The sequence below is a fragment of the Equus quagga genome, chromosome 10, assembly GCF_021613505.1.
Source record: "Equus quagga isolate Etosha38 chromosome 10, UCLA_HA_Equagga_1.0, whole genome shotgun sequence".
Classification (NCBI taxonomy): Eukaryota; Metazoa; Chordata; class Mammalia; order Perissodactyla; family Equidae; genus Equus; species Equus quagga.
This window is the reverse complement of record NC_060276.1, coordinates 79,361,092-79,375,054: the sequence shown is the minus strand read 5'-3', so window position 1 is coordinate 79,375,054 and position 13,963 is coordinate 79,361,092. Positions and strand designations below refer to the sequence as shown.

Here is a 13,963-nt window from a genome sequence, read left to right as displayed (position 1 = left end):
GGTGCCATGTCCCCGCCCAGGATCTGAACCGGCAAAACCCTGGGCCGCTGAAGCGGAGTGCGTGAACTTAACCACTCGGCCACGGGACCGGCCCTCAGCACTTTCTTTTTAAAACTCCTAGAATCCAACTAATGAAAACTAATTTGCTGAAAAATCAATGTGCTGAATTCTTAACGATTTGGGGAAAATTTGAGTTTCACTCTAGTCCTGGGTGGTACCAGACAAACACCTTCAACCAAGTCTAGGTCAATTCACTGCAGCTGTCCTGCAGCCAGAGGCAGCAGCATGGATGATAGCAAAGCAAAATCTTGGGGGGGAAATCCCTAGGCATGGGTTGATTTGGTCACTTAGCAATTGGGTATACAGGGGAGGATCCCAGGCAGTGGGGTGGCCTCTTTCCATGGGGCCCAGGGCCAAGCTGGGGGTGGGATTAGAAGCGAAGATGAGGGGTAGCAAGGTCCATCTCAAAGTGGAGCTTTTCCAACATACTGAGAGCCATGAGCTGAGCCACACCCCAAGAAGATGCTCTGGTAAATCTGCATGATCTTGGCTTGACACTGGAATCTTAGGTATGACACCTAAAGTACAGACAACAAAAGAAAAAATAGATCAATTGGATTTCATCAAAATTAAAACTTTTTTGTATCAAAGGACGTTATCAAGAAAGTGAAAAGACAAACTACAGAATAGGAGAAAGTATTTGTAAATCATATATCTGATATACATCCAGAATATATAAAGAACTCTTATGAAAGACAAACATCATATGATTTCACTCATATGTGGAAGATAAACAAACACACAGATAAGGAGGACAGATTAGTGGTTACCAGAGGTGAAGGGGGTTACTGGAGAGGAAGGGAGGGTGAAAGGGGTAAAGAGGCATGTGTGTGTGGTGACAGATAAAAACTAGACTATTGGTGGTGAGCACGATACAGTCTATACAGAAACTGAAATATAATAATGTACACCTGAAATTTACACAATGTTATAAGGCAATATGACCTCAATAAAATAAATTTAAAAATATTGTTTGTCAATATACTTCAATAAAAAAAAGAACTCTTACAACCCAACAACAAAAATAAAAACAATCTGAATTTTAAAATGGGCAAAGAGCTTGAGTAGACATTTCTCCAAAGAAGATATACAAATGACCAGGAAGCACATGGAAAAAATACTCAACATCATTCATTATAAGGGAGATGCAAATCAAATCTACAATGAGGTACCATCCCCACTAGCATGGCTATAATAAAAACAAATGTAAACAACCAAACAGAAAATAAGTGTTGGTAAGGATGTAGAGAAATTGGAAATCTTGTACACTGCTGGTGGGAATGTAAAATGGTTCAGCCACTGTGGAAACAGTTTGGCAGTTCCTCAAAAAGCTAAACAAAGAATTACCACCTGATCCAGCAATTCCAATTCTAGGTAGACACCCAAAAGAACTGAAAACTGGTACTCAGCAAATACATGTACACACACGTTCATAGCATCACTATTCACAATAGCCAAAAGATGGAAACACCCTATATGTCCATCAACAGATGAATGGATAAACAAAATGTGATGTATACATATAATGGAATATTATTCAGTCTTAAAAAGGTATGAAGTACATGGACCATGATACATGCTATAATGTGGACGAATCTTGAAAACATTATGCTATGTGAAAGAAGCCAGACACAAAAGGTCACATATTGTATGATTCTAGAATAAGAAAATCCATAGAGATAGATAGATAGAACACAGATGGTGGTTGCCAGGGGCTGGGTGGGGCAGGGGGGTGGAATTGAGAACAACTTCTTAATGGGTAAAAAGTTTCCTTTCAGGGGTGCTGAACACATTTTGGAACTCGATAGAGGTGGTGGCTGCACAACATAGGAATATACTAACTGCCGTTGAATTGCTGACTTTATAATCGTCAATTTTATGTTATGTGAATTTCACCTCAATAGAAAAAAAAACAAGAAGGAGGAGAAGGAGGGAAAGGAGGAGGGGATCTAACTCTCTGGTGGGGCCTGGGTGAGTGGGTTTTCCTTTAGACATTTTTTTTCCAGCAGTATTGAGATATAATTGACATACAACACCGTGTAAGTGTAAGGTGTACAATATGATGATTTGATACACGTATATATTATGAAATGCTTACCACAATAAGGTTAGTTAACGCACCCTTGACTTCACGTAATTACCGTTTGGTTGTTGTTGTTATGATGAGAACATTAAAGCTCTACTCTCATAGCGACTTGCAAGTATACAACACAGTATTGTTAACTAGAGTCCACGTGATGTACATCAGATTCCTGGAGCTTGCTCATCTTATAACTGAAAGTTTGTACCCTTTGACCACCAGACATTTTTATCACAGTAATTCATGAGTATGGAAATAAGTCCCACAGTCCTGAGGGGCTTTTGGTGAAAAGCAAAAGTTTTGCCTGCCCCTCCCCACCCCAAATTGCAGCCCCAGAGATAATCATTTTTACCTCTTCAACCTCTTTCTGATTTCAGTTCTCCCAATGCATTCTGCCATAACTCTAGACCAGTGCTGTCCAATAAAATATTCTGAATGATGGAAGTGTTCTATACTTACTCTGTCCAACATAGCAGCCACTAGCCACATATGGCTATTGAGTGCTTAAAATGCAGCCAGTGTAACTGAGGAACTTAATTTTTACTTTACTTAATTTTTTTTGTTGTGGTAAAATACACAAAATAACATGATAACAAAATAACATAAAATTTACCATCTTAACCATTTTTAAGTATAGTTCAGTAGTATTAAATACATTCACATTGTTGTGCAACCATCACCACTATCCACCTCCAGAAGTCTTTTCATCTTGCAAAACTAAAACTCTGTACTCTTTAGACAATCACTTCCCATTCCCCAGCTCCCCCACAGCCCCTAAAAACCACCATTCTATTTTCTGTCTCTATGAATTTGACTACTCTAGGTACCTTATATAAATGGAATCATGCAGTATTTGTCCTTCTGTGATTGGTTTATTTCACTTAGCATAATGTCCTCTAGGTTCATTCATCTTGTAGTGTGTGTCAGATACTTTAATTTTGATTAACTTAAATGTAAATAGGCACATGTAGCTAGTGGCTGCCATATTGGACAGTGCAACTCTAGATAATATGCTTCCATACTTTGTCTCAATTGATCACCTTGATATAAAATGTTCCGGAGTAGAGAAAAAGAAAATTCCCCAACTGGCTTATTGTTGGCTCAAGTAACTCTATGTACTGGGAATTTGCCTAGAGAAGGTTGATAGGATTTTATTCCCCACTTCCCCCTACTATGGGAAAATAGAAGCAAAAGTATATTTATTGTGTTTAGGATTGAGGGAGTATGTTTTATGATAAAATGTGCAATAGCCTTCAAAGGTGAGCTATGAGCCCCACTTCTACCTTAACGTCCTGGGTTGGGGGAGGGCTTGGAAATAAGGTGCCTACCTGCTTCTGATGGACAGAAAGCAGGAGAGAGCTGGGCTGGGACTACTGCTCTGATGCTCTGCCAGATCCATTCATTCATGCATGCATTTACTCCACAGATGTTTATGTATTGCTTAACTCTGTACCAGGCCATGTTCTAGCTGCTGGGGACACAGCACCACAACAACCAGACAAAGCCCCTGCCTTCAAGAATGTCACTGTCTCACAGGACAGAGACAAATAATAAAAAGTAGTATAAGAAACTCAGATGATGATACTGAGTGCAAAGCAGAGCAAAGGGAGAGGGAGCACCGGGTGATTGGGGATAGGGAGATTGCGATTTTATATGAGGTGGTCAAGACAGACCTCACTGAGGAGGTGGCAGTTGAGCAGACCTGAAGGAAGCCTGGGTTATTAGGCTGATTACTTTCCATGATCTTGTTCAACATGTTCCTCTGTCGCCTGGATTTCTATAAACTGGTAGTTGGATCTAGAGGTTGATCTATTACAGGTTCAATTTTGGGGCAAGAGTTCTTCACAGGTGGTGCCGTGAGTTCTTCCATCAGGAGGCATGTATGTCTAGCTCTCTCTTTTGTGATTTTGTGGCCCTAGATAGCCATTGCCTGGATCCATTATTTCATTAGGGGTTTGCAAAGTGATGAGAGTCAATCATTTCTTCTTCAATAAAAGAGTTCTTTTTAAAATCCTTGGTGTACAGAGAATACTTTCAAACAATTCTCCCTCCCTTCTTCCTAAAATCCCTCAGTTTTAATGCTCATGAGAGTCTCAATTTATCGAGATCATCTACCAGCCCTCATTTCTCTAGAATTTTAGCTCCTACATTATTATCACTCTCTTCAATTCCACCCCTCCCTTGAATCTTGGTGATTTCATTTCCACTTAAATTACCCTTCCACTTCCACACAGAGACCTGGCCTCTTACTTCCTTGACCTCCTCTTCTCTAGTGATCTTCTCAGCCACTCACTCCCACAGAAATAACTTTGACATCACCACCCAGACTGCAACAAGCACAATATTAAGTTCACGCATCCTACTCTCAGACAACTTCTTCCTATTGTTTCAGCTCATTCCCTCTAGTACCCCCAACTATAATAATCATCATACCCTAAAAAACAGACACTAAAACATCTAGGGATTTTGCACTCATGGATACAGATACCCAGGCATATCAGAGACAACTCATCATGGAAACATCCCCCCAAATTGTTCTGACTTCAAATCCCAAGACAGATCAATGAAAACCTCACGAACCTCCCACCACGGACAGAACCCCCCAAGCTCAGGTATCTAACATACTGGACACAAATCCCCCAAAAGATTAGAGACCTCACGCCCTGGAACAGAGACCCTCCCCAAAATACAAGGGTTTCACAACCTAGGACATAGACCCCCAATAGCACAGATCTCATCCTCTGGAACACACCTGCAAACAACTTAGATACCTCACACTTTACACACATACCCACCAATAGTTCTGAGACCTTAAACTCTGACACAAACCTGCCCAAACCTCAGAGATCTCAAAACCTAGAAAGAGACTCCCCAATCACCTCAGACACCTTACACACCAGAAACAAATCTTCAAAGAGCTCAGAGGTATCACACACCAGATCCCAAACACCTTAGAAAGTATATACCCTGTGGGGCCGGCCCGGTGGCGCAGCGGTTAAGTGCACACATTCCCCTTCTCGGTGGCCTGCGGTTCACCAGTTCGGATCCCGGGTGCAGACATGGCACCACTTGGCACTCCATGCTGTGGTAGGCATCCCACGAATAAAGTAGAGGAAGATGGGCATGGATCTTAGCTCAAGGCCAGGCTTCCTCAGCAATAAGAGGAGGATTGGCAGTAGTTAGCTCAGAGCTAATCTTCCTCAAAAAAAGAAAAAGGAAAAGAAAGTATACAACCTGAAACACAGACCCACAAAAAGCTCATAGACCACATATGGTGGGCACAGACCCCTGACAAGCCTACACATCTCATACCATGGACACAGAATCCCAAACAGATTTGAGACCTTACACTTTGGGACACAAAAACCCTGAAAGAACACAAACATCAGATCCTGGGACAGAAAGCTAAAATCAGTTCAAAGATCTCCATGAAAGCATCATAGACACATCAGAGACACAGGCCAGAAAGAGTCCCGAGACCGCACATCCTGGAAACAGATCCCGAAACAGAGGAGAGACATCTCATTCTACGATAAAATCCCCCAAACAACCTTAGATACCATATGTCTAGGGATCCAGCCCCACAAACTGCTTGGGCACAACCGTCTTGGACAGAGACCTAGACAGCTGAGTGACCTCATATTCTGGACATGGAAGCTAAGTCAACTCAGAGGCCTGAAACATACCTCCAAACAGTAACCAGGAATGAAAACCTTAAAATGCTAGAGCCTCCTCACTGAGGGACACAGACCCTCAGAACATCAAAACCTCACCATCAGGCAGAGGCTCACAAAGGTTGAGAGTCCCTCCACCCTGGATAGCAGAAGCACAAAGAGCTCGAGCCCTCATACCCAGGAAAAAAAAAATAAACAAATCAGTTTAGAGACTCACAAGCTAGAAAACAGGGCACCAAACGGCTTAGAGACTTCATACCTTGGACACAGATCCCCAAAAAGCTCAGAGACCTCACACCATGGGACACAGGCCACAGAAGAGCTTAGAGATTTTACTCTGTGGAACAAAGACCCAGGAAACTCAGATACCAAACACCGTGGTATATAGACTCGACAGGTTGAACTACAGACTAAAGATATCAGGACCCGGACAAGGGACCTCCAGTAGCTCAGACACCCCACATCCTGGGACACAGAGCCCCCAAACAGCTATTAGCACCATATGATAAAATGCCCCATCAGCCTTTGAGATTTCACAACTTAGAAGGCAGACTCCCAAAATGACTCGTACATTTAACATCCTGCAAAGAGACACTAAGAAGCTCATTGACCTCACATTTTAGACATAGTTGCTACATCAGCTCAGAAACCTGGCACGTGCCTAGACACATCCTAGAACAGCAATGTGGCATCAAATTCAAGGAAAGAATCTCGAAAATTCAGAGATGTTTACAGTCAGGGACACCAACTCCAATATATCACCAATATATCAAACACCTCACAACCGTGGAAATGGATCCACAAAGACTTCAGAGAACTTATGCCAGAGTAAAAAATAAACTAGCTCAGAGATCGCACATGCTAGGAAGTGTGAGATGTCACACACTGAGTAGAACCCCAAAGGGTTTGGAAGCCCCACAGCCTGAGATACAGCCTAGAGACCTCACATCCTGAAACTCAGACCCCCAAACATCCCAAGGAATTCACAGCCTGGGACAGAGAAACACAAACACCTCAGTGACCTCACATCCTATGACTCAGACTCCCAAACACCTCAGGACCTCTTCCTGTGGATCAGCAACTGCCAAATATCTCCGAGGGCTCACACCCTGGAAACACAGACCCAAAGGACTCAGTCTTCACATACTGGGAAGCAGAATCCCAAACAACTCATAGACCCACACCTTAGGACACAGATCTCCAAAGAACTAAGAGATCTCACATCTGGGACGTTGCCTCTCACACAGCCCAGAAACCTTACACTACCCCCTGCAGATAAGGGAGACAGTCTAGGCGGTCTGGCATTGTGACTGCTGTCTCCCTCCCCCCGCTGCGGGGGCAGGGAGGGAGCTTTCTCCAGATTCACCCTTAACCTTCCTGTGAGAGCCTGGTGGGATTCCTGCACTGCGGCCCCCCAAAACTTCACGCTCTCTCGCTAGCCTGCACTCGGCCTCTAGCAATTTGTTAAAATTTCTAGTTTAATTTAGTTTTAATCTAGTTTAAGTTAGTTTCTTCTCAGCTCGTATAGCATCCACTGGCTTCTGCTCCAGGTGAGCAAATGCTACGGTCCTGTGTCTTCCTGCAGGCACTTGTTTCTCTCTGGATTTCAGGATGGCCACCTGTCCCATGATCTCAGTCCTCTGATGAGTCCGTACAGTCGTTAATTTGCTCCCTGTCCAGCTTCTGTCTTGTTGTAAGGACGGGAGTTCCTTTTCTGCAGTTCTTTACAAGTCCAAGTTGAAACCAAAAGTCTTTTCACTTATTTTTTATCTTAAAAACTTTCATCCTTTTCATCTATTTCTCAAGCCATTATCTGTTGTGTTTATTTGCTCTTATGTTCCTTCTAGTTTTGTCTTCATTTCTGAAATGATTTTTCGTTTTGTTTCTTATTCTTCCTTTAATTCTCTTACCTCATTCCTGAATTTTTCTCTTTCTGCTATTCTTTCATATCTTGTATCATTTCTTAATCTCTTAGCTCATTTGGAAATACTAGCCTGGAGTTTTCGTTTGTTTTGTAGGCATGTCTTTCTGGCAAGTTCTCATCATCCATAGGGATGTGACTCTGCTCCTTATCCTCTTTTTTCTTACAATAAATTTATATGGAATTTGCCCTGCATTCTTTCATATGAAATGAATTGCCTTGACTGTCTAGAAGGGAGGTGAGGTTCAGGATTACTTTGCTAACTTCGTGGCTCGACAGCTTCCTCTTCTGTTTTTGGGAAGAGCCAAAACTGTGGGAGCTTGCTCTTGGAGACAGTGGGGATTCTGTTCTCTCTTGCTTTTATCTGGACCTTCTTTTTCCTTTAATTCAATATTTCTCCTACTCACATTGGATTCTATTCCCAGTGTTTCCAGTGTGACTGTTTTAACAGTTCATAGGACTCAGACTATTCCGGCCCTTTCAGAGTTATTCTTTATTTTGGGTATGTTTGAAAAGTTCCATTAATAAGTTTTTAAAAATCTCTATGAGAGAGAGAGACAAAGAGAAAGAGTGAAACACTAGAAGATTATATAATAAATGAATAATAATGGGTAATGGGGGAGGGCGGACACCGGGTAGACAGGCAGTGATTGCAGGGAGTTCTCCACTGAGTGCCTTTTCACTTTCGTTTTTGAAGTATGTGCATATCACCCATTCAAAAATTAAGTAATTTTTAAAATGTGCCTACAAGAGGAAAAAAAGACATCAACCCATAAGGACAAAAAGAACCAGAAAGGAAAATTCTGGAATGTTTTTTGGAACGTGGAAAACATATGGATGAGTGGTAACAGATATAGCAGACAATAGAAAGCTAAATCATATACTAGCAGTTGGGAGGATAAAAATCAGCATAATATTGAAAGTGGAATCCACAAAAGACTCTGAAATTAACAGCACCAGATGCCTATGGAAGTAAGAGTCCAGAAACAAAGACGGATTGGTTAAAAGTTTATTTAAGAAGAACTTTGACCCAAACATCCCCTGTTCCACTCCATGAATCTGGAAAAATAGAAAAGATCTGAACAACTATTAATAATTAACATACAAGGACAGCGCAGCCAACAATAACAGAATAAGCTTTTTTGAGATGCATATAAAACATTTACCCAAATTAACTATATCCAGAGCTATAGAGTAAGCTTAATAAATTTCAAAGGACTGAAATAATTCAGAGCATATCCTCTGATCATAATGGAAATAAGTGATATCATAAATAACAATATGATAACTAGAAAATCCAGAACTGCTGGGAAAGTAAATGGTACATCACTAAATAACAGAAGGGTCAACGTAGAAATCAAATGAGAAATTAGAAAATATTTTGAATTGAATGACAAGGAACATAAAATATATCAAAACTAGGGGGTACAGCCAAAGCAGGACTTAAAGAAACTTTTATAATCTTGAGTGTATATTGGGGGAAGAAAAGTCTGAAATTCAATAATCTCAGATTTCCTCTTAAGGAACTAGAAAAAGAAGAACAAATAAAACCAGGGTAGTATATAAAAGGGGAAAAAGGAAGCACAGAAAGCAAGCACATATAAAACAAATGTACAAAAAATATCAGTAACCAAGAGTTGGTTCATTAGAAAAATTATTTTAAAAATTGATAAACACCTAGAAAAACTAATCAAGAATAAAAAGAGAAGATACTAATAACAAATGTCAGGAGTAAAAAGGATATCACTACAATCTTATGGACATTATAAATATTAAAACGGTTATGAACAACCTTATGACAATAAATTTCACAATTTAGATTAAAATGGGCCAATTCCTTGAAAAACTCAACTCTCCAAATGAACACAAGAAGGTATAGACCATCGAGTTTTGGTCACAGTAAGCTGACATAAAATGAGATGAGAACTAACCCTCAGCCTCTATTTTCTGTGAATGATCATGTAGGATTGATATTATTGCTTTCTTAAGTGTTAGATAACATTCACAGGTGAAGCCACCTGGGCCTGGAGTTTTTTGTGGGGGAATGTTGTTGAATACAATTTCTTCGATAGTTATGGAGCAATTCAGAGTTTCTATTTCTTCTAATATCAATCTCAATAATTTTATTTTCAGGGAACTTGCTCATTTTATGTAAGATATCAAATTGTTCAAGTTGTTTATTTATTTATCAGCCTTCATATGTCTGTATAATACGTAGTAATGTCCTAATTTTTATTCCTAATGTTAGTAATTTGAATTCTCACTTTTTCCCCCCTTGATCAGTCCTGCTAGGAGTTTTTCAATTTCATTGAGCTTTGAAAGGGTTAGTAAAACTTGTTTCATAAAAAAAAAAAGTGCCTACATACTGTTATACACTGCAGGTAGGAATGCAAAATAGTTCAAGACCTACGGAGGACAATTTGGCAGTATCTATTGAAATTACAAATGCACATATACCCCTTGACACAGCAATTCCACTTCTGGGAATATGCAAAATGATGCATATACAAGATTATTTATTATAGCATTTTGATAGTCAGAAACTGGAAATAACCCAAGGTTAAATAAATTAGGGTACGTGCATACCAATGAATGCTGTTGAGCTGTAAAAAAAAGAATGAAGAAGCTCTCTATATGCTAATTTGTAAAGATTTCCAGGATATTTTGTTAATAAAGCAAGATGCAGAACAGTGTATCCTGTATACTATCTTTTTTGTAAGAAAGGGGGAATATGTATTCGTATTTGCTTGCATATGCATAAAGAAATTCTGGACGGATACATACTGAACCAATAAAGATGGTTCCAGAAGAAAACTCAAGCCCTTTGGCCTGGAATACAAGTCTTTCTAGGATATGCTCTGAAGCCAGACTTCCTGCAATTTACTTTGGTATACAACTTTGATCAAATTACTGTTTTCTTATCTGCAACACAAGGGTAATAGTACCTATCCTCCAAGATTGTGAGGATTAAATGGATTAAGACACAAAGTATCTGGCACACAGATACATTCACTAAACATTAGCTAATTTATCATCACTATTATCTGGCTCTAGCCTACCTTTTCACTCACGTCCTCAACAGCGCCCCTACAGCTGTGGCTATCAAGCCCAGTTGCATATTAGGATCACCTGGGAGACTTTTAGACCATACTGAAAAAAAAATACCGATGCCTGAGCCCCACCCCCAGATCATATAAATCAGAATCTCTGGGGAAGGGGAACAGTAGAGCTCAGGCATTGATATTTGTAAAAAGTGCTCCAGATGGTTTTAATCATTCCTCCCAAATTGTTGGTTCCCTCATTGCACCTGACACATGTCAGGCTCATTCCTGCCTCCACATCTTTGCCCACACTATTCCCCCTCCTCCCCGCTCCGCAGCTTGGGAAGTCTTCCCCACCATCCCACATCCCTGCCTGTTGAATTTCCACTCATTTTCCAAGACCTAATTTAGATGCCCTCTCCTCCATAAAGATCTCGCTGTTCACACTCTCCTCCCTTTGATGATTCCCTGCTGTCTACAGGGTAAAGCCTGGACGCCTGGGCATGGCGCACAAGGCTCACCTTTCCAGTCTCGTGACCCACTTCTCCCCTACTACATATTTATTTGCTGCGCTTCCACCACACCAAACTATTTGCCTTTCTGCAGCCAAACTCATGCCTGAGACTTTGCACATGCTTTTCCTAATCTCCAGCCTCAACGATGCCCTTAACCAACTCCTACTCATCCTTCAAGACTCAGTTCATGCAGCACTCCTGTGAAACCCCCTCTGAGCCCCAGTGCCAGTCTCCCCAAGGAAGAGTTCGGCATTCTCTGCCCTCTGTTCCATAACACTTTGGACTTGTCTCTAGCACACAGTACATTGTGTTAATCATTGTATATTTGTCTGGGTTGCCCGTTAGTCTGAGCTTCTTAAGGGAAGGATTGTGATTTTTCCATCTCTCTTACTCAGAGAATGTTTGTTGAATTCCATCACTCTATGGGGGGGGGGGCCGGGGGGGTTACTGGCTTTCATTGTGAAAATTGCTGATCTCCCCTTCAAGTTAAAGCCCCGACAACTGAACAAAATACTCTAAGACTAGTATGAATAGCACTGAGGAAACTGGATTATCACTACTTTCATTTTAGCCCATTTCTGTCCATAGAATCTAGGGCTAAGATCTCCATACCTTATTTACATTGTATTACCAAGCCAGGCCTTGAGGGCTAAGATCTTATTAATGTTAACAAGCTAGTCTTTGAGTACTGCCCCCTCAACCAATTCACTACCTGACAAATTGCCTTGCTTAGTCAGTAGTTCGAAGCCTTGGCTATACACTCAGAATCAGCTGGAGAGCTTTTCAACATCCTGCTGCTCAGGAAGGAAGCCCAGCAGGCCAATTACATTAGACTCTCTGGGGGTGGGTCCCAGGCATCAATGTTTTTTGAAGCTCCCTGGGCATTCCTAAAGAGCCGCCAAGGTTGAGAGTCACTGGTAGATTTAAAGCCATACCGCTCCCTCCGCTGGCTCTCCCCTTTTATTTTTGTTCCTCCCGTATCTACCCTTCCTTCCTTTCTACCCTCATCTCCATGCTTCTCTCCTCTCCTCTCCCTCCCACTTGGTCTGTTCTCAGTCGCTTACACTTATCTTGACGATATGACTCACAGAATCACCCAGCCGGCAACTGAGTAGTGGAAGATGCACTGAGCTGGGAGTCAGTAAGCCGGGACCTCTGAGCCTTTGTGGTCTTAGGGCAAGTCCCTCCACTCTTTGGATCTTCGTTTCTTCTTGAGTCGAATGGGAATTGTAACACCTGTTCTACCTACTTAAGAGGCATGTGTGAAGATCACAGGAAATAACGGACCCTAGAGTCCTCTGGGAGCTGGAGAGCTCCGTGCAAATATAGGGAGTATCTAGAGCTGCACTAGCCACATGGGGCCCTCCAATGTTAATACTGCTCACGCGAAACAAGACTCTATAATGTTGACGTAATACTATGAAACATTCATGGATTCATTCACAGAAAGTTGAAGTACAAAACATGCATTGCCATGAAAAACTCCAAATTTAGGACGATGGTAACTGGGAGAGGAAAGGGGATGCACCTGAGAAAGGGCGCCGAGGGGCATTCAACTGTATCATTAAGGCTTCCTTTTTAAAAAATCAAATCTGAAGTAAACATGACAAAACATGAAGATTTCATAAAACTGGGGGTGTTTTATATTATCCTCTACTTTTCTACACACTTGAAGATAATAAAATAACTATATACAACATAAATATATACTTAAACACTTTTAAAGCAAAATAAATAAAAGTGATTCTTATCGTCATCTTGCCCTAGCTTAGTTCTATTGTCCATGCTGGTAGTGGCAGGAAATGATAAATCTTGGGATTGAGAGCTGCTTCAAATCCTTTTTGTAAGATACAGATGTATAAATCAATAACTCAATAAATTGTTTTAAAAACTTGTCTGTTTCCTCTACCTGATTTTGGAGACATTACTAAGGAGATTTTTGCATGTACTGCACTGAGTAATGAATGCTCAACAAGTGTTTCATTGAAGGAAACAAAAGGAATTGGAGAGAGAGACCCAGGAAGAGCCTGAAGCAGGAGTGAAAAGGGGATGCAGGAGGAGGGGGAAAGAAGGGTTCATTCACTTGAAGTACCCGGAAGTATCATACTGTCCCTTGTTCAGTTGTTTGCTGCAGTTTCTCCGTGGCGGGGTTAACCATGCCCAGGCATGGCCGCTATGGGCCCTGTAATTAGGTAACATAAACTCATTGTTCATGGCGCCCTTTTTTAAGACAGCTGCTCAGCTTTTTCAATAACCTCATAACTGATCTGCTGCCCTGGCAATTACTAGCTCAGTACCTGGCACACAAGCCACAGCTTGCCCGTCTAGCACTTTCATTCTTATTAGACCAAGGTGCTCGTCTGGGCAGGGGCAGCCCCTCTGTCTCACAGTGTAGCTAGCTTGTGGTTGTTAGAAAAAGGCAGCCCTCTCTCCTGGTTGACACAGCCTTGCACAAGGATGCACTGCACAGTTGGGTGGACGTTGGAAAGGTTGACTTTGACAAATAAAAATGGCAAGCAATAGGATATATTGGAGTATATGAGGAAGCCATTTGGTATAAACCTAATTCGGCCTGACTTTGTTTTTTCCAAAAGGGCCTGACTGTGGCTATTGAGCACGCATTGTATATCTGCTTAGACATTTCCTATGGCCAGAACAAAGGCCCTTGAGTT

At 41.3% G+C, this 13,963-nt stretch overlaps 1 protein-coding gene across 2 annotated transcripts in view; it reads right to left on the bottom strand.

The window, feature by feature from the left end:
* Positions 1 to 22: 22 nt before the first annotated feature.
* Positions 23 to 13,963, bottom strand: part of RIBC1 (RIB43A domain with coiled-coils 1) — a 38,333-nt gene continuing 24,392 nt past the window's right edge. Inside the window, exon 6 of one of the 2 annotated variants that reach the window (XM_046672940.1) lies at positions 23 to 578. In XM_046672940.1, coding sequence (XP_046528896.1) covers positions 247 to 578 — 332 coding nt within the window. In that variant the 3' untranslated portion in view covers positions 23 to 246. The remainder of the gene's footprint in view (positions 579 to 13,963) is intronic. The other variant, XM_046672942.1, reaches the window with a different exon arrangement.